A 22,432-nucleotide genomic window follows, 5' to 3' on the forward strand; every position below is an offset into this window, starting at 1 on the left:
GCCAACAAGATAACACTTCCTCTATGTCTCCCATATCTAGACAAGCTGAGAGCTATTTTAGATTCTATCAGTTCAAATTTGCCTCTGAGGTATGAAGTTCTTTTACTAACAATAGTAGTAATAGTGAACATGGATCTAACATTTACTATATACCTATGCTAAGTGCTTTTATGCATTTTTTTCTCAATTAGACATCACAGCAGCTACATTCAGTACTTACTATTATTATCTTCATTTCATCGAAGAGGAAACTAAAACTTAGAGGTTAAGCATCTTGCCCAAGATTACAAAACCACAAAGTGGCAGAATCAGGACTCCAGCCAAGGGGTGGCTAACTTGAGTCCAAGCCTCTCACCACCATATTCTATGCTCCCTGACAGGTGAACATTTAATGCTAGGTCCATTACCCAGGTGACGATGAATTTACCTTTTCAGAATGAAGCCTACTCAAATATCAGCAGCCTTTAAAAATTAGGGGCTCTTTTTCTCCATTGACCTGAAATATGCGGCCAAGGTATTTTTACCCACTGGCCTTAGTCGTAGCCTTCTGGGTTATATCACCTAAATCTACTTTCTGCAGCATCACTTGGAGTAGTTTATGAACATTTATAAGTTAATTCTTTATGTACACAGACATTGAGTACCTTCCACGGGCTAGGCATAGTGCTAGCTGTGGAAATACAAAGGTGTACAGGCAGACATAGTTCTTTCTATCGGAAGGTGTGTATTTTTAAATGAAGACATTTTATAGTCAAAGACAGAAACGACAGCTAGGAGTTTCTCCAATGTAACAGTCACCTTATTCTACCCTCATGCTGGACCCATGTGTAGAAAGATGTTTCCTTTTTGGGTGAGATAAAACAAGTATCCCCTGAAGCCCTAGATATTGTATGCTCTGAAACAAGCTGTAATTAATGGTATACATGTTTTCTGTCCTTGGCACACACCATAGCCTGAGCACTGTGTGACCTTGGCCAAGTTAACTTCTCAGACCTTCAGTGTCTTGACCTATAAAATGGGTATAACAAAGTGCAGCTCATATAGTTTTAATAGAATAATAAACTTCCTAGAATAGACTCTTTTCCTTGTATATATATATACATATATATTATACAAACATATATATGTTTATATATATACTTTATACATCTATATACACTACTTATGACTGAGCTACATAAAATACTATGTTAATTTTTCATTTTATATACAACTTTTTGTTTATCTTGGACTTAGTAATTAATACTCTTGGTTTTCCATTTGTTTAGGTTTTATTATTAATATTTTATTATTATTAACATACTTCCAAACTCTCAAGCCAATTATTTGAATCATTGTTCAACATATTCAGATGCACTGAGAATTCTATCAATTTCATCTGCTTGAAGACCTCTTTCTTGGAGCCTTGTGAATTTTCCAATACAATGGGTCTGCCTCTACACCTGCTACCCAGCTGTCATTCTGGGATTGACAATCTTCAGTGTCCCAAAAATGCCTTCTCCTTTTTCCTGTGTTGGAGCTCCTATTTCTTAGATCCAATGCTTTCATCTTTCTTGATTTAATTATATGTTTTGATGGGGCACATCCTCTAGTAGTTAACTGGGAAAGGAGGCAGTGGAGGAAGTTTTTTGAGCTTGGCTAACAATGTCTTTATTCTACCCTCACATTTGACTGATACTTTGGCTGAGTATAGAATTCTAGGTTGAAAAGCATTTTCATTCAGGATTTTGAAGATCATGCTCTTTGTCTTTTACATTCTAGGTTGCTGTTGAGAAGCCCAAACCCATTCTGATTCTTGAACCATTGTAATGGTCTATTTATTCTTTTTGGAAGACTGTAGAATCTTCTCTTTGTCCCCATTAATCTGAATTTTCACAAAGATGTGCTTAATGAGGGTTTATTTCTTTCATTGTTTTGGATTCTCAAAAGTTCAAAAGTACCTGGTATCATCAATGTCTGAATCTTTCTAGGGTAGGAGCTTCTGCATGAAATCAGGTTGCATCTTAATTTCTCACTGCCAGCAGTAGGCTAAGCCAATTATCACTGGTCCACCTGCTTTCCAGCTTCCAAAATGCTATCGATATGTCTCCCCTCCCATTCTTTTTGTTCTTTAGAGTTTGTGCCTCTAGAAAACTTTCCTTATTGCATCTTGACTTTATTTCAGGGGAATGAAAGTAAATACATGCGTTCAAACCACCATTTTTACCTTAACCATGCATAGGGTCTTCTGATGACCAAATGAGATAGATATAAAGTACATGACACTTTTATATAATGACAAAGTTAGTCCTCATCCTCACCTTTACTCCTAAAAGTTTGCAAAGACTCTCATTTTAAAGACCACAGCTTTAACCAACAAATCATCTTCTCAATGTGAGTTCCGTGGACCATAAAATCAAAGTATCTATTTCAGCCCAGGACTTGGTTTTGGCAGTCCACTGGACTGTCTGTCCCAGGGGAAAACAGACCTAATTTTCCTCAATACAAATGTAGAATAACTTATGCCAAGGAAATAACAGAAATCAAAAACTCTAAAAACTAAAATAGTTTACAATATAACAAATTGTTGAATATTATTGTTATTGTTCTTAAAAACCCCACTTATTATGGTTAATAAGAAGCCTTAGAAAAATGGCTCTCAGAAATAATCAATAACCAAACATATATTGAAAAGAACCGAGTAAGAATTCATTGTTTCATTTATTGCCTTGATTATCGAAATAGGCAATCCTATGTAGATCAATCCTATGAGGTTAAGCTAGAGTACTGATTGCTTAGTTTCTACACAGTCTGGATGAGCTCTGGGCAGCAGAGCAGCACGAGCCCAGGAAGGGGCAGGGAAGAAAAGGCTTAAAGGCTATTGCCCCTTCCCAGTTCCGAAGAACCAGTCACCTTTATGACAGGCCCGCTCAGGTTATGCAATGGCAGTATGGATTATTGTTGCTCACAAAAAAGAAAATGGGCTGCTTACTCCTTCACTAGATAGGATTAGGTTTATGACCCTGGGTGAAACCAACATTCATTGTTTCTTTTCTTGGAATGACTAGCCATACTCAGAAAAAGGGGTTGCTTCCAGTTTGTCCTTGACCTCAAAGGTGCTAAACTTGCTCAGACAGCAGCCATTTGATGGTGTGGTTAAGGCTTGAGCACACTGCACAAGCAGCATGCTGGCAGCACCACCCAACTGAGCTGCTCCAGATCCTCTTCACCATCTCCCTAGATCTTCTGATGCTGCAAAATGCCTCTGCATACTCCGGATGGAAAAGTGAAACATAAAAAGGAGTTGTAGCACTCTAATGTACCTGAGCAAAGACAGGGAAATGGGATGGAATGGCTAAGGACATCTGCAAGGATACCGACTTCCAAGAACATTGTTAGTCTACTGAAAAGGAAAACACCAGCAGCACTGGATATCTGGAACTGACATCACAGGGCTGGGAATGTCTAACACAAATATGCAATGTCGCTTTGGTAAAATGGTGAATTACCTGGGTGAAATATTCTGGTGTTCTGAGGATGAAGGAGGTGAGGACCACTGGTGTTTTTAGGTAATTTTTCACCTTGTCTATAACCAATGCTTATATTTGTTTAAGGGAAGCATGCTCAGCTACCCAGCATGCTGCACACATGAAACAAAGAGTAAAACTGGACAAAAGTGCAACCCTAGTTAGTGCTCATCACCTAAGTGCCTCCTATGTGCCTGGTACTAGATTAAGCACTTCGTATACAAGGTATCATCTAATTACTGCAAGCATCTTATGAGGTAGGTGTTAGTATTTTCACAATGTAGATGAAGAAATTGAGGCTCAGAGAATTGAAATTGTCTAAGGGTAACTGCTAGTGGCAGTGTTGGAATTCAAAGCTCATGCTCGTTTTATGACACCACAGGCTGTCAGAGCTGAGCGTATGTGACCCGTAAGAGGTGGGAACAGGAGACGAGACCCTGAGCTGGAAGAAGAGTATTGGATCTAGTTTATGTCTCTTTACTCCCCAAAGATTTGCTTGCCCATTGCTCAGTGTTCTGCTCAATGCTTCTGGTCATCTTTAGGAAGATTGCCTGCCACCAGCCATATCATTACAGGTCACAGAGAAGAAGTTTCCATTGTTCCTGAAAAGAGCCTCCTCGAGCTCTGTATCACTGTCTTTATGACTGGGACCCTGTCCTTGCATCTTGATCAGACTGCTGCAGTACTTTCTCCTACTGTCCTCATGCCTCTCACCTGCCATTCTGGAGCTTCCCTGAACCCACACAGGCACAAGTGCCACGAGATTTCTCAGGGCCCGTGCACACTCACTGGCTTGTCTGGCTGCAGGCTGCAGGCTGCAAACTGTAGGCAGGTGCTCTGCTGGTTCACCCTGTGCATTGTGACTCATGCTGCAGATGCCAACTCTGATATCTTAGTTCTTACCCCCAGCAGCTGCCTAGAGGGACCAGCAGTGTATCCAGCGGTACGGGGGAGCTGATGCTCTGTGGGTGAACTTTGACCCAGGGTAGACAGTTCACTTAACCACCTTGTATTTGCTCTGCTACTTTCCTTGCTCACTCCTTCACTCTTCCTTCCCTGGAACTGTGTAACTCCCTTCCCTCCATGAAGTATTAGCATGTCAGTTTTGCTTCACGTAGTTTTTCTAGAAAACTCAGGAAAAGTTAATAAGTATAATGATAGTTTTCTTTTAACCTCTGCTAAGTATGATAACCAGTGGTCAGGAGTGAGTGTGGATGGAAGAACTATTTTTTGTGCATTAACTTAGAGAGTGGAGAAGTACTCAGTCTAGGGTAGTCAGCCTGGTCTGCATAAATCAAAAGAGACATCTCTTTTCTTCTTTTTTAGGACGTTATTGCTTTGAAAAAATTCTCCTAAATCAAGAAGGCATGAAGACTCAGCTGCAGAGATTTACTTTCCTGCTGCTGGAGTCCAAGGACAACAGGTAAATGGTCTTATGGGACAAAAAGGGAAGGGAGCAAGGGAGGAGGAGCGAGAAGGAGAGTGAGGGAGAGAGGAGGAGAGGAAGGGGGGGGAGAGAGAGAAGGAGAGATAGATAGACAGAGAGAGAGAGAGAGAGAGAGAGAGAGAGAGAGAGAGAGAGAGAATGAGAACAGACAGAGGCTTACCAAATAAGACCTCAATTTAATTGATTTCTAGACTTCTCACATTGAGGAGCTCATGGTGCTACCAAGATAAAAATACATCCATGTGGTAGGAGAAGAAAGAACACTATTCTATATTTGGATTTCTGCTTAACACATGACAAATACCTAAAGATCACCAATTTTCAGGAATTTAGAATGGAATGCTCACCACCAACTGAGATCTCTGCCCCACATATTCGAATCTCCACACCACCACTACAGGTTAGTTTGCAGAGAAACAGTGTTGTACCCAGAGGAAGACCGGAGACTTGCGTACTGAGGGAGTCACCATCCTGTAACTTGATTGTTCTATTACGCTGGTAGAGGATCAATTTGTTAGCACTGGAATGCGGAGAGCAGCCTTGTTTGGGCTTCAAAGAGCATGAAATGTTGACAGCTGATCCAAGTGAAATTTCATAGGAAGGCTTCACAGACACATCTCCTCTCTTGCACACATCTGCAGTGAGATACAAATGCAATACTCAGTCAGCACATAAGAAACCCATTTCAAAATGGAGGGTTTATGCAATTCCCCAAAGCAGGGTAAAATTACCCCCATCAAATCATGCAAAGATAAATAACCTCTGTTGTTCAGGCTGTTCTGGTGATGCACAATGAGAACAGAAGGCAACCATATTAAAGTCTAACTGTATTTGAATTAAACTATGCATCCTTTTCAAAATAGTAATACTAGAACCAGAACTATAAATAGGAAAGCGGTGAGAAAATAGGGTTGGAAGAACATTCAAGAACAGTTCCAGGAAAAGCCAGTCTCTTTATATGTAAATTATTCACCAGACTACTAAAAAGTACTTCCCAGAATAAATCACATTTGTTTCCATCCCCATTTATGATTTATAATGCTTACCTCAATACTCATACCAAAAAAAGAAAAGCAATTTTAAAAAGCTATTATAAACTTTAAGAGGCAGATTTAAGGATAATCCCCTGTTTTGCTATATTAGTGGCATAAAGTATGCATAATCTATAACATTATTTTATAACTGAAAATACCCAGGGGCTCTGGTGTGTTTATAGTTGGCAACAAGGATGGAAATTATCTCTCTATGCCATATTTTGGTATTCCTACAAGATGTAAGATCCTGGACTGGATGAAACATTATCCAATAGAGCTAATATGAAATTACATAAATGTATTCTTCTTTGTAAAAGAGTTCTCCATATTATCTACTATATGCCAGTTACCCCATTCAACTCTAATTTAAAAGAGAGGCCTTCTTACTCTCCATAAGTTTCTGTATAAATAAATATTACAACTATTCAGAATTAACAGTTTTTCGTGGCACTTAGTAATTGCCAATAAAAGAACCTCAGGATTATAGATTCACCCTAAATTTTTAGATCTGATTAAAGCCTCCATTGAAAGTCTTCTTTGGGTGATTGTAAGATTGGTTGGATCAACTATCATAAATAGGAATTGATTTTTTAAAAAAGTTATTTAAATCAAATAAAGTACTGAAAACTCATTCAAAATAACTTCTCACTTCTATTTTCAGAACCAAAACTAAGTCTCTTATTTTACTTATGTGTTTGTTTTCTGTTTCTTTGATCTTTGATTCTAATAAGCCAGAAAGTCCAAAAGGAGCTCCCAACACAAAAAGCAAAGAAAATGCCAGCCATTTTTTTAGCATAGCTGAATTCACCAATAAGTGAATTAAATACACTATATTAAATACATTATAATGTAAAACATTAATTCATGATGCTGAGCGTGGTTACCTAGTCTCTTTCTTAAGAGGAAATGATATGACTGGACTCTTATATTAATCATTAGTATAAATTAAGTAAAATACATATTAGTTACATACATAGAACCAGACTTACCTGCTTACGTGACAGAAGGTTGACTACAAAAGAACAACCATCAGAACAACTATTTACCACAAATGGCATATTTCATCTGTAACTGAAAATTTAAACCACAAAGTCTTTCACAGATTAGATTACAGACATAACTTACCTATTTTTCCTTTAACCAACAATGACATGATGATAAAAATAAGAGCCAAACAGCACACTCTCACTGTATGTGCCATGAAATGTCACCTCTGGAATACACCGCTATGTTTTTCCTTGTAAAAGAAGACAGATTTAATCATGTTAAATATATTCAGAAAAATACAAGAACCAACATCATTCAGAAGAGCTTAAAATACCCCCTCAATTTTCTCTACACTGTTAAGATTTTGTTTTTCTTTTAAATAATGAAATATACCTTTAAAACTAGTAAATTGAAAATCTTAGCCACCTCTAATCCCCATTCACTTAAGCTTCTTGGGGACAGCAAATGGTGGGAAAAGAGACACGACCTTCAGGTTTAAATACTTTCAGACGACTGGCAAGCTATTCAACTTTCTGAGCCTCAGTCCTACAGTATTTTTTTTTTCCAAACAGGATGAATCATCATAGTCAAGCATAGTATGTAGCATGAAATCCCAAGACTAATGAGAATTTCTGATCTAGTCATGTACTTCTGGGAGTAAAAGGAGATTTAAAAAGTGGGTCATAACACTCCCTGGAACTTAGTAAAAGATTGATTTCTTTGGCAGGAAGAGAGGAATTCCAAGGGGGGGGGTTGTTTGGGTTTTCTGTAGAAGTTCAATTTTACTTGTGTGTTTTCTTGTTTATTACTTACTATTTTACTAAGTATTTTCGTTTTGAACGGTTTGGAAAATGCAAGCTGGTGATTTCTGATTGTTTCCAAATACAAGACTAAGGGATGGCTCTACTAGTCATTAGCAAATTCTCTAAATTCTATTCAAGGTGGGCTAAAAAAATCATAAAGTCAGCTGGGAAGTTCTGTGATGCCAGGCCACTAGGAACCAGCTAATATGAATGTTCACTTCTTATTCCCATACCTAGAAATGTGCCAGAATGTATTGGAAAACCTCAGAAAAATTCACTTGTTCATTCAACAGTCGTGGCTACCTTTCATGTGCCAGGCATATTAAGTGCTAGAGACACAACAGTCTTGCCCTAGTGGGCTTCTAAGAAAGGGCCCACTTGCTCCTTTGACTCCTCTAACTCTAGCCTAGTCATCACTCAGGGTAGCCCCAAATAATATTAGCATCTTTTCAATATGCTATTCTTTTTCCTCCTGATGCTAGCTCTTGGAGGACCTCAGTTCACTCAGGACATTATTTTTTCTCTATTTCTACTCCCTCCCAGGGGGATCTCATCTTTGCCCGGTGCTAGACACCATCTGCATATCGATGTATACCTTCCACTCAGACATCTCTCTGAGCTCCAGTCTCACACATCTGTCTCCTCGCCATCTCTTCTTGGACCTCTAACAGACTACTCAACATTAACATGTTGAGTTCGAATTTTAGGTCTCTTTACTCTAAACTGATTCTTCCCCTAGCCTTTTTATTTTTAATCTCAGTGAATTACATTTTTATCCCTTAAGTTGCTCAAACACTTAGAAGTCACCCTTGATTCTACACTTTCTCATCCCCTACAACCAAGCCGTTACTAAGTCCCTTCAATTTTATCTCCAAAATATATCACAGATCAATCCACTTGTCTCCTTCTCCTCTGTCCTCACCCTAGTCCAAACTACTGTCATCTCCTAGATGACGAAAGTAGCCCCTTAATGTGTCTCTCCAATCCATCTTTGCCCATTTCTAAATCATCTCCACATAGTTGACTACCTTTTAAAAACGTAAATCAGATTACGTTACCTCTTCACACCACCGCTACTTAAAACACTTCCACAGACCCCATTGCTGTTAGAGTCACATCCAAAGTCCTTACCACACATGCTGTCTCAGCCACTGCGTGGCCTCACCGCTCCCGTCTTGCCAGCATCATGTGCTCTACTTTTTTGCCCTGCTCACTCTGCTCCATTCACACTGGCCTTCAGAACCTTTCTTAAACAAGACATGTCCTTGGCTGCCCAGGGGACTCTGCACTTTCCATTTCCTCTGCTAGAATTCTCTTCAGGGTTTTTAGGGGCTGACTTACTCACCTCCTCAGATCTCATATCATGTGTCACTTCCTCAGAGAGCCCCTCCCTGACCACCTAGCCAAAGTGGTTTTGCCCAGCTAGTTACTTTTTACTCATTACTGCCTTCATGGTACAATCTGTAGCCACTCGATTTATTTACTTGATTACTGGTTTGTCGTCTATCTTTGTGCTAGAATTTAAGGTATCATGAGAGCAAGAACACTGCTCTGTGCCAGCACTTAGCACTGAGAAAGAATATTTAATAAACGGTTATTAAAAGAAGGAAGGGAGAGAGGGCAGGGGGAGGGAAGGAATATGAACTATGGAAAATTCCCTAAACATCCCTGTGGTAGGCAGAATAACGGCCCACCAAAGATGTCTACGCCCTAATCCCTAGAACCTGGGAATATATTGTGTTACATGGCAAAGGAACTTCAGAGATGTGATTAAAATTAAGGACCTTGAGATGGAGAGGTTGTCCTGGATTACAGTACAAATAGGACCTGATCTATTCACGTGAGTCCTTAAAAGTGGATGAAAAAGGCAGCTGTAGTGTGTGAAGGAGTGGATCTGCGGCTGCTGGCTTGGAAGATGGAGAAAGGGGAGCATGCGCCAAGGAATATGAGGACCTCTCAAGTCTGGGGAAGAATCTCAGTTTACAGATAATATACAATGTATTTCTTGTGGATCTTGGTTAAAAATGTTTGAGAAACACTGATGTAAATAGGAATCTGACCATTTCCCTCTCTCTAAACCATCAAGTCCAAGGTCATGGCAAAATGACCTCTGTGAGCTAATTCCTCTCTTTATCATGAGCCACATCTACCGCCACTCTCTGCTGACACTCAGCTGTCTAGTTACACTGAGCTGCTTAGTTCCCTTGCATATCTCACCCAATTCATGTGTCTGTCTTTGTTCATCTACACTGTTCTTAGACGGATGGAGTATTACTCATCCATCCCAATTCAGCTCAGACACCTTTTCTTCAGTCATTCAGTCAACAAATATGTAGTAAACAGTTTCTATGTGCCAGGGGCTTGGGACAGAGTGGAGAGAAGATAGACAGAGTTTGGCTCTCACTGAACCAACATTCTGGAGTGGGGAGACAGAAGACAAAGAAATAAATAACAATCAAATGTAGATAATGATAGAAGTAGAACATAAGAGAGGCTAAAAGGAGAAAGAGACTGGGGAGAAGAGAAGCCTGGTCAATGAACTTGTTTCTAGCAGGTGAAGCTTGAGCTGAGATTGGCACAGGCCAAGTGAAAATTCAGAATTTTCCTGAAAATGGTGAGAGCAGAGCCAGAGGCACAGGAACAAGCTTGCTGTGGGTGGGGACAGAAATAAGGTCAAGGTGGCTAGGGAAAGTGCCTGTGGGGAGAATAGTATGAAATGAAATTGGAGAAGGCAAGAGCCAGATCTAGTACGGGCATGTTTGCCATGGAAGGGAGCGTGGATTTTATTACCCTCAAATCTACAGGAAACCACTGATGTTTAATTAGAGATTTTATTTATTTATTTAACTGGGGTTATTACGAGATATGAATAACATTAAGCACACATAGGCAGAAATGAAAAAAACAAACAAAAAACCAGTCTTACCCCTTGCAAGTGGGCCAGAGTGGAAGCAAACAGATCAGTTAGGAAGCAATTGCAGAGATCCAGGAAAGAAAGGACGATGATGTGGACCACAGTTGTAGAGTAAAGATGGAAAAAAGTTGTCAGGTCTTTGGAAGCCTTACTTATGTCTTCAGACCAGACTCCTATTAGTATCTTCATAGCGTCCTGCATCCTCCTGTCTTAGCATCTGCCATAAGTAGAACTAATTTACTTGGGTATCTGCCTGTCTCCTCCATTAGCTTGCAAGCTCTTCATGGGCAGAGGTCACAATTTGTGACATATAGTAGGTGTGCTGAACTGAATGAAACTTAAATGGTTTTTATGTGTTCATTAATTTAACTTCTTAGTTTAATGTAATTACGTGAAAACTATGTAAAATCTTATTCTGCTACATTGTGACTGATGCCATTAATAAGTTTTTATTGCAGTTATCTTAGCTGCTTCATTAAAATTTGAAATATTCTCCATAAAGGAAATTATGAATTGAACTAGAAGATAATTGAATAAACAGATACAGAGGCATTAAATAGGTTTCTGCTTCCTAGCTGCAAAGGATATCTACAGGGTATCTTTCAGTGTGCACTGAAATTTATGTAATAGTCTCCAAATAGTAAAATATTCAATACTAAAATATTCAGTTGGTTATTATAAAAATGTTTAAATGTATACATATGAAATATACATGTCTACACACAAACTTATATATGAAATAGGCAAGATACAGGATAAATTTGAATTTATATAATACATTGATCCAAGCATAAACATTCTCATTTTCTCTGAATACCAGCTAAAATAGCTTTCTCCATTTATAAGAAACTCAGAACCCCAAAGACCTTCAAGTAAATGAGGTATCTTCCAATAAAATGAAACCTTTTATCAACTGTAAACATCCTTCCTTCAGCCTGCCTAGAGGGTTGATATTAAAACTACAACTCTATCTTGAATCAGAAAAACAAAGAGTATGCTATGTCATTGACTCATCACTCACGTTGTGACAATTTCCAGATAGTGAAAATAATGTCTCAATGAGGGAGGTGGGGGACCAGCCAGAAACAGAGCCACTGGCAGGAGGCAGAGGCAACAATTACCCCTCAGTGAGTCCCTTCCCCCATCGCTCCAGGAAGAAACACAAAATATGCAACTACTTCAAATCTTATTGTAAGAGGCTAGGAAAATCCCTTACTTACCACAGGTGATAATTTCACATAGGCAGAAACACTTTCTACTTCCACATTACTTTTCTTCTGTAGCACCATAGTAAGTTCAAGAGGCAGCATGGTATGGTGGAAAAGAAAAAAAGCTAGTGAATCTCAGTTCCGTTGTGTGCTATTAACCATAAAAGTGCCATTTCCTCATTCATGCCGTGGGTAGAGTAAGTAACACAGACCTAGACCAGGTTTTGGGAAGGTTAATGAGATAGTGTCACAGACCATGAGAAGAGCACAAAGCAGGCACTCCACGGAGGCTAGCTCCCATTTGCCCTCCCGCCTCCTGTGTTTGCATTTCTTTTTTAAATCACTACTTTCAATGTACTGGAATCACATGTTTTGTTAGACTTTAAGGAATATCATATTGTAGCCCTCTTTATTCTTAACCTTGGCTATCCGATAATTTAATAAGTCAGAGGAAGAGGGAACCTCAATGGTTTGCTAGTAACTACCATGTGCCTGTTGTTCCCTTCCCCTCCCAACAGCTGACATTTTAGTCTGGGCCACAGTAGAAAACCAAATGAAGGTTCTGGCGGGCATGGAGGACTGGCTGTCTTACAAACGCATGCCATTCATTACCCATTTGACTCAATGAAGCAGGGCACAGAATCCTTTCCTTCTGGCAAAGCTACTTACAGACATGTCTTACTGGTACGAGATCAGTATAAAGACATCTTCCATTTTACAGACAGATAAATGGAGGCCTACAGAATAGAGGGGACTTGCCAAAGGTCACACTGATAGCAGAATCCAGACCAAAACATAGGTCTCCAGATTTCTAATCCAACCTTACTTCTAGCATATGAGACTGCTTCCAATCAGTAGCAGCAGTAGCAGCAGAATATTAAAAATAATGCCAATATCAACACTGCATTTAACAGAAATGCTACAGTTTGTTGATCTTTGTTCCAGGCACCATGCACATTATATACAATCTTTAGGATACCCACCTAGTAAAGCACTCACAATGCCCAATTCTTTAATCTTCAGAAGTTTGAATCATTATTTCTGATACCCACATCCCTCAAAAGAGGATGAAACAACAAAACCCAATGCATATATGATATGTAACCATCTCTAATGATCCATTCCACCATGAGGATGGAAAAGGAAAATCAAATCCACCAAGTAGCTAACTTGCAACTTAACCATTGGGGCCAACCTTGTCGTTTTAATGAGCTAAGTCATGTAAAACAAAACAAGTCTGTTGACTGAAGCATTGTCTCCTTTTCCCTTTTGTGTCTACCATTTGGTGAAGACTCTAAGATGCTATAACATTGACAAATGCTGGCCTGTCGGTCTCTGATCAAAACGGCCCCTTCATGCCATGTTAGATGGCTTGAAGGGGAAGGGAAAGTAACACAGTATCAACTCTCTCTGCTTTTTTATCTGTCTACCCAATAATCCCATCACCCTTTACATGAGCCAAATTGGACACACACCGATATTCCTTTCTTATGAAGCTGCTGAGGAGGCTCTCTTGAATTTTCTCTCATCTCACTGGTAAGCGTTTGTAGTCCTAATGTTATAATGTGCAGGAATTTTCTTGCTTAAATTCAGTAGACTTCTGAAGTTTGGGTACTTCTTTTTTTCAGGCAGAATGTTTTCTCTTTTCCCTCTTTATCATTTTTCTTAACAAGATTCCCTTATACTTTTATTCCTTCTTTTCTGTTTTTCTGGAATGTTCTTTCTATCAATTCTGTTTGTCTTTATTTCCATCTCAGATATATTATGGTGGACACAATAAACAGGTACCTGAAATGTCGTGTGTAAACAAGTTACATTTAAAATGCATCAGGGATCGCTTCTCGGCCTTTTGGCTAAGATCAAGTGTAAAATACATCAGGGAACCTTATCCTGCCCCACCCCCTGAATCATTTATACTGCGAACGGTCTTATAAACTGAACAAGCATTCCCTCAACAGAACAATTAAAAAATAGAAATAAAGAAAGAAGAAACAAGACATGGAATAGAAGAAACAAGGTACTTTCAAATCAACTGATGTTATTTGCTACATATCCTCTTGTCTTTCTTTGATGAGCTCCACAAGCCCACAATATTCACGACACTTGTTCAATTAAGTTTTAACAATCCAACCTTCTCTATTTTTACTCTCTGCATCCTTCTAGAGCTATAAAGAATATAAGCCACGTTTAATTGGAAAGGATGACAAACTGGAAACAGCATAGTGTTTGGGGCTAGAGGCTCTGGCTACTATTCTGGTTCCGCTACTTCTATCGCAAGTGACTTCACATTTCACTTAGCATTTCACCATCAAATTTCAAAATCTTGTTTCCTTGTTTGAAAAAAATGATAGTCAACACTTATTGAGAAAATTAAATCTCTTTCACTGACTTTTCTTAGTTTATTGGAAAGGCCTCTCCTTGGACACCCTCAATCCTCCTATTTGGGGGCCAGGGGTTTACCCTTGGATCTTGGGTACTGTGAAATCCTGGCAAGTTTTGCTTTACCTTGTAACATCAACCTCTGAGGTTTTTTCATAAAGTGCTATGAGGCATTAAAATATTAAGCACATTACAATTCCTTTGTTTTGAAAGTTTCCTGAGAATTTCACAATTATCTTAAGATAATTGGAGGCACAATCAGTCCACACTGTGGGTGGATTGAGACTAGTGGTCACCATCCTGCAATGTTCCTCAAGGTCACCATCCTATAATGTTCCTCAAGGTTTCTAACATAGACGAAGAATTCAACAGAAGTCTCTGTTCTAACAACCTCATGTCTCAGCATCTCTGCCTAACATTTTACTTCATGTTTTCCTGTTCCTCTGTGTATCACTGCAAAAGAGATGTACATTAAGATTCTACTCGTAATAATCTTTTATAGGCATTTACTTTGCAATTTATCACAATTCAGAACACATAAAACTGAGTTGTTAGTATTTGGTCTTCTATTATATAAAGTAACTATCAGTATCTCTATCATATAGGTGGAGTAATCTGTAAGGTGACCAAGATAATACATACACACACACACACAAAACCCTGAAGAAAATTTAGAATTAAATTAATCAGAACTACCTTCCATGCTTGAGTTTCCTGTAAAATGAGAATAAAAATAGCCTCTACCTCACAGAATTATTAGGGAGGTTATATGAGAAGCTCTTAGTCCAGTGCCTGGTATATACCGTGTTTCCCCAAAAATAAGACCCAACCAGAAAATAAGCCCTAACATGATTTTTCAGGATGACATCCCCTGAATATAAGCCCTATTGCGTCTTTTGGAGCAAAAATTAATGTAAGACCCGGTCTTATTTTAGGGGAAAAACGGTAGCAAGAGCTCATTAAATATTATCATCTGCTATCATTAGAAGAAAAGGAATCATATCACTTACTTTTCAAGGATATTATCAGGACTATGTTTGAGAGTCTTGATTTTTGACCTCTCTCTTTGCGCATTTATCTGGCTCACCACTGAAAGATTAATTTGATTAGAACTAGGCCTCATACCTCCTGCATAATAAGTGACTTCATGTCACCTATCATTTGTGACATATTAAGCATTCTCATAATTATTGTCTCCCCAGTCAGTCTTAGCTTCTTGAGGACAGAATTGAGTTTTACATTTCTTTATATTCCCTATAGCGACCCGCACAGTGTGTTGAACATAATAGATGTTCAATACATAGCTGTACTTTAAAAAAAAACAGTTACCATTAGTAAAGAGCACCACAAGATTCCAAGAGCAAAGGAAGTTGGACAAGACTTCTTTGGGATTTAGCTCTCTTTACAGGAGTCTGCACACATTTACACGTGGCAGTTGAGTGGACTGCTGTGAGTAAAATTACAAAGATGGCAAATAATTGGCTAGAGAACAAAGCAGGTGTGTGATACCTCAAAAATAAGTCCACAACTGAGAAATGATGTGTAACATCTACTGTACTTCGAGGATTCTTCTTCCATAAAAATCTAACAGGTGCTTTAGAATTTTTTTTTCATACTAGGATTCATTCTAATACAGGAAAGATTCAAAGCTTGGCAAAACTTGGGAATTTACCATCCTATGTAAACATCACGATATTCAAGAAACATGACACAAGCTAAAAGAATGCTGCAAACTCTTCCAGAACCTTTCCTGCCTAACAAAGTGATAGCAACAAATTGAGGATTTCACATTAAAACGGAGAGAAGAGTGTCAGCTCTTAGCCACTAAGGTCCTTTCAGTTATACTATATTGGATAGAGAAATAGGACACTGTACCATTCCTTGTTAATGGAAAATGAGAATCTAATGTTTGTTTGCCCAAGGGGAGGAGGCTATAATGTTACTGTGCTTCCCTAAAAATAAGACCTAACCGGAAAATAAGTCCTAGCATGATTTTTCAGGATGATATTCCCTGAACGTAAGCCCTAATGCGTCTTTTGGAGCAAAAATTAATATAAAACTCAGTCTTATTTTCGGGGAAACACGGGATAAGCCTGAGTTGCAACAGCAACGCGCTCAGAGTTTGAAGCCAGAAACTTGTGAGACTATCTCTGTGAAAGTGCAAACATGTCCACATCTGTAAAATGGGAATACTAAGAACCACTTCATTGGGGTTTTGAAGCGTTATGTAGGATAACAATGTGTACCCAAGGGCCAGGTACATAATAGGAGCTCAACAAAAATTTTATCTACTCAGGATATATACATAGGGGATTGTAACAATTATTCAGAGTTTGATAAAGGATAAAGACTAATTTTGCCCTGGTCTTTAAGGGAAAAGTCTTTTCTTATGCTTTTGGGTTACTATTGTTAAGGCCTATGTCTAGACCTTAATATGTAAGAACTTAATCTCTTACAAGGCTTATATTTATTTAGTGCCCTTCAATGAGATGAGAAGGGCCTCCTTAAACAGACACTTCACAGGTGAAATAACAGAGGCTGGCCAGTCAGCTCACCCCAGCATTCTGCTAGTAACTGGCCAGGCAGGGACTCTGGGTCTGTCTATGGAGGCCACAGGAAAGTGCTGCCAAGAAAGGGGCAATTCACCCCCATGCCAGACTAAAGAAGAGCCTCAATATCTTACAGGAGGTCCATTTTCAAGCCCTGAGTCACGCCTGTGGGCCTGGACCAAGGCTGGACCCTGAGGGGTGCCCTCTGTCCTTTCCCAGATGCCATCCCCTCCCTTCCTCACCCACCCGTGATTCTGTGCCCGGGACCCAGTCTGATGGTCCCCTCTCCTCCCTCTGGCCAAACCCCAACCCAGCACCCTCAAGTGAACATCAGCACCCTGAGTGAGGATTCTGACGAGGAGAGGCCACCAGCCAAGCACCCCGGGAGAAGAGAAGCACTGCAACTCCAGCCATACTGTATCCTGGGGTCCCCGCCCCCCCCGCCCCCCCCCCCCCCCCCCCCCCCCCCCGCCCAGCTCCTGGTCACTCACCACCGCGCATGGTCTGCTGCGGGCGAGAGCCAGTACGGCCCTGGTGGCCCGAGTGCTCTGGGACGCACGTGTGCTCTGGGACGCACGTGTGCTCTGGGACGCCGAGCGCTCTGGGACGCCCCTCCTCCCGCCCCGGCGCCGGTCTCGCGGACCCCGGCGGTGGGCACGTCCGCGCGGGGGAGCACCGGCGTGGCGGCGCGCAGGGGTCGGACCGCGGCTGCGGGGCGGAGGGAAAGCGGCTGGAGACAGAATTCACCTGCGCGACGCTGCCCCGCCGGCACCTGCGGTGTCCACGCAGGGGTCGAAGCGGGCCGGGGACCCGCTCCTCCGCGGGTGGGCTGTGCCTGTGTCGCCCTGAGCAAGGTAATTCTGTCTCCACACCTCCGTTTCCCCGGACGATATGTAAAATGCGGTGAGCAAAGCCTGTCCCCAAAGCCAGCGAGGACTGGCTGAGTCGATGTGGTGAATTCTGCGTCAAGATATGATAAGCTCTACAAGATCATGTTGTAGGTGGCTTTCACGGCCACAGAGACGTGGCGCTTGGGTGACACTCATTCGGTAACTTTCCTCAGAGAAATGGTCTTCCTCTGTGTTCTGGAGCCCCCTAGGGCCATGATCTCCAGAGTGGGCAGAGTGCTGGAATGGGGCGTGGGAAGAAAAGATGAGAACTTGCATCTGTGTTTGCTATCTAAAAAATAAGAAAGAAATGAACATCAACAGATGGCACGACCCCGACCCTAAATGGTCCCATGTTCTATATATTACAAGAGGGATTCGGAGGGAAGAGGGAAAACTGCACAAAATACAGTGGGGTTGATGACAGTGGTGCCCTTGTGACAATATTTCATTGAATCCAGGAATTCATCAACTATAAGACACACCATTTTTTATGTACCATTAAGAAATAAAAAGAACTGTGGCATAAAATATGGCATAATGCTTTTTTATCTCTTAGAACTTTTTTTTAGAACAACATAATGATCAGACATTTACATAACTCACAAAATAACCCCAAGTCTACTATCCAGCACTCGGCATCCCCGTGACTATGTGTTTTAAATTCTAGTTGACATTCTGTATTATTTTATTTTAGTTTTAGATGTACAGTATGGTGGTAGGACAGCTATATCGTTTATGAAATGATCCCCCCAAGAAATCTACCACCCATCTGACATTATACATAGTTTTTGCAATACTATTACTATTGACTATATTCCCCACACTGTGCTTTACATCCCCGTGACTCTTGTAACTATCAATTAGTACTTCTTAATCACTTCACCTTTCTCACCAGCCCTCCAACCCCATCCTATCTGATAACCATCAGTTTTTCCTCTGTAACCATAGGTCTGTTTCTCTTTTGTTTTTCCATTTATGTTGTTTAGATTCCACATATAAGTGAGATCATATGGTAGGTGTCTTTCTCAGTCTGACTTATTTCACTTAGCATAATAGCCTCTAGGTCTATCCATGTTGTCACAAATGGTAATATTTCATTCTTTTTGTGTGGCAGAGTAATATTCCATTGTATGTATGTACCACTTCTTTATCCAATCACCTATTCATGGGCATTTAAGTTGTTTCTATATCTCAGCTATTGTAAATAGCACTGCAGTGAACATAGGGGTGAATATCTTTCTTCTAATTAGTGTTTTGGATTTCTTTGGATAAATACCCAGAAGTGGAATTGCTGAGTCATAGGTAGCTCTATTTTTAACTTTTTGAGGAACCTCCATACTGTTTTCCATAGTGGCTGCACCAATTTGCAATCCCCTCAAAGGGCACAGGAGTTCCCTTTTCTCCACATCCTTGTCAACACTTGTTGATTTCTTCATGATGGCCATTCTGACAGGTATGAGATGGTGTCTCATTGGGGTTTTAATTTGCATTTGTCTGATGATTAATGACATTGAGCATTTTTTCATAAATTTGTTGGCCATCTGTGTGTTCACTTTGGAGAAATGTCTATTTGGATCCTCTGCCCATATTTTAATTGGATTGTTTGTTTTTTTGGTGTTGAGCTGTATGAATTTTTTAAATAAATTTTGGCTATTAACCCCTTAATAGATGTATCATTGATAAATATTTTCTCCTGTTCAGTAGGATGCCTTTTGTTTTGTTGATGGTTTCCTTTGCTGTGCAAAAAGTTCTTAGACTGATGTAATCCCATTTGTTTATTTTCTTTCTTTTGTTTCCCTTACCCAAGGAGATATATTCAGTGAAAATATTACTAACGATAATGTCTCAGAGTTTACTGCCTATGTTTTCTTCTAAGAGTTTTATGATTTCGGGTCTTACATTTAAGTCTTTAATCCATTTTGAATTTATTCTTGTATATGGAGTAAGAAGATGGTCCAGTCATTTTTTTTGGCATGTATCTGTCCAGTTTTCCCAGCACCATTTATTGAATAAACATTTTTTACCCCAATTTATATTATTTTTTTGTTGTTGTTGTGTTTCAGTCACTGATTTGTTTATTCATTTTAAAACACTAGTGAGGGCCTACTACATGTCAGCCACTGTGTTTCAATCATAAGTGTTTTTTTTTTTATTAGTTTTAGGTGCACAGACAAAGTAATACTTAGACATTTATCATTTATATCCCTCACATTGTGTGAACCCCCTCCCCCCATCCACTATCCCTCTGACATCTCACACAGCCATTACATTTCCACTGTCTCTATTCCTAATGCTGTACTCTGCTTCTTGTAAGTATATACATACATACATATATGTAAACTTGTAGTTGACATTCATTATTGTTCAGCTTCAGCTTCAGGTGTACAATGCAGTGATCAGGCATCTACATCACCCCTGAGGTGGTCTCCCTAATGAGACAAGTGTCCATCGGATACCCTACAAAATCTTTACATTATTGATTACATTCCCCAAATTAATTTTCAAAACCCCGTGGCTATCTTGTGGTTACTGTTTTCTAATCCCCTCACCTTCCCCCTTATCCCCACCCTCTCTTCCATCTAGCAACGCTCAGTTTTTCCTCTATGTCTCCAAAACTGTTTCTGATTAGTTCATTCACTTATTCTTTTCTTTAGATTCCACATATAAGTGAGATCATATGGTACTTGTCTTTCTCTGTCTGACTTATTTCATTTAACATAAGGTTCTCTAGGTCCATCCATGTTGTTGCAAATGGTAAAATTTCTTTCTTCTTTATGGCTGCATAATACTCCATTGTATAAATGTACCACAGTTTATTAATCCAGTCATCTAACAATGGGCATTTCGGTTGTTTCCATGTTTTGGCTATTGTGTATAGTGCTGCAATAAACATAGGAGTGCATAAAGTTTTTTGAATTAGAGTTTTGGATTTCTCTGGATAGATACCTAGGAGTGGAATTGCTGGATCATAAGGTAGTTCCATTTTCAGATTTTTGAGATACCTCCATACTGTTTTCCATAGTGGCTGCACCAATCTGCAATCCCACCAGCAGTGCACAAGGGTTCCCTTTTCTCCACATCCTCGACAGCACTTGTTGTTTGTTGATTTATTGATGATAGCTATTTTGACTGGGGTGAGGTGGTATCTCATTGTGGTTTTTATTTGCATTTCTCTGATGGTTAATGAGGTTGAGCATTTTTTCATATGTCTGTTTGCCATCTGTATGTCCTTTTTAGAAAAATGTCTCTTCTTCTTCTCTGCCCATTTTTTAATTGGGTTGTTTGTTTTTTTGGAGTTGAGTTGAGTGAGTTTTTTAATAAATTTGTGATATTAACCCCTTATCGGATATATCATTGGCAAATATATTTTCCTATTCAATAGGATCCCTTTTTGTTTTATTGATGGTTTCCTTTGCTGTGAAAAATCTTTAGTTTGATGTAATCCCACGTATTTACTTTTTCTTTTACTTCCCTTGAGCGAAGGGTTATATCAGTAAAAATCTTACTCCGGGTAATGTCTGTGAAGTTTCTTCCTATATTTTCTTCTAGGAATTTTATGATTTCAGATCTTACATTTAAGTCTTTAAGCCATTTTGAATTTATTTTTGTATATGGTTTAAGGAGGTGGTCCAGCTTCATTTTTTTTGCATGTGTCTGTCTAGGTTTCCCAGCACCATTTATTGAATAGACTGTCTTTACCCCATCGTACATTCTTGCTTCCATTGTCGTAGATTAGATGGGTATATAGGCATGGATTTACGTCTGGACTCTCTATTCTTTTCCATTGATCTATGTGTCTGTTTTTATGCCAGTACCATGCTGTTTTGATTATTGTAGCCTTGTAGTATAATTTGATGTCAGGTATTGTTATACCTCCCACTTTGTTCTTATTTCTCAAGATTGCTGCAGCTATCCAGGGTCTTTTATGGTCTCATATAAATTTTAGGATTATATGTTCTATTTCTGTGAAAAACACCGTTGGTAGTTTGATAGGAATTGCATTGAATATGTATATTGTCTTAGGCAGTATGGACATTTTTACTATATTAATTCTTCCTATACATGAACATGGTATGTGTTTCCATCTATTTGTATCTTCTTTCATTTCTTTCTTCAGTGTTTTGTAATTTTCTGAGTACAGCTCTTTTACTTCTTTGGTTAAAGTTATTTCCAGGTATTTTATAATCTTTGAAGTAATTGTAAATGGGATGTTTTTTTTTAATTTCTCCTTCTGATATTTTATCATTGGTATATACAAATGCAACTGATTTCTGAATATTAATTTTGTATCCTGCTACTTTACTAAATTCATTTATCAGCTCTAATAGTTTCTTGGTGGAGTCTTTAGGTTTCTCTATATATAGTATCATGTCATCTGCATATAAAGACAATTTTACTTCCTCCTTACCGATTTGGATGCCTTTTATTTCTTTCTCTTGTTTGATTGCTGTGGCTAGAACTTCCAGCACTATGTTGAATAGAAGTGGAGAAAGTGGGCGACCTTGCCTTGTTCCTGATCGTAAGGGGAATGGTTTTAGCTTTTCACCATTGAGTATGATGTTAGCTGTGGGTTTATCATATATGTTGATATGCCTTTATTATGTTGTGGTATGATCCCGCTCTTCCCACTTTCTTAAGCGTTTTTATCATAAATGGCTGCTGGATTTTATCAAATGCTTTTTCTGCATCTATTGATATGATCACGTGATTTTTAT

At 39.4% G+C, this 22,432-nt stretch overlaps 1 protein-coding gene across 1 annotated transcript in view; it reads right to left on the reverse strand.

Moving 5' to 3' along the window:
* IL12RB2 (interleukin 12 receptor subunit beta 2) overlaps window positions 1-11,952 on the reverse strand; it is a 66,443-nt gene extending 54,491 nt beyond the window's left edge. Inside the window, exons 1-3 of the mRNA XM_081055943.1 lie at window positions 11,912-11,952; window positions 7,113-7,224; window positions 5,301-5,588 (exon numbers count right to left, since the gene is read on the reverse strand). Coding sequence (XP_080912069.1) covers window positions 5,301-5,588; window positions 7,113-7,188 — 364 coding nt within the window. The 5' untranslated portion in view covers window positions 7,189-7,224; window positions 11,912-11,952. The remainder of the gene's footprint in view (window positions 1-5,300; window positions 5,589-7,112; window positions 7,225-11,911) is intronic.
* Window positions 11,953-22,432: the final 10,480 nt, after the last annotated feature.

This window comes from Rhinolophus hipposideros (genome assembly GCF_964194185.1).
Source record: "Rhinolophus hipposideros genome assembly, chromosome: 8".
NCBI classification, from domain to species: Eukaryota; Metazoa; Chordata; class Mammalia; order Chiroptera; family Rhinolophidae; genus Rhinolophus; species Rhinolophus hipposideros.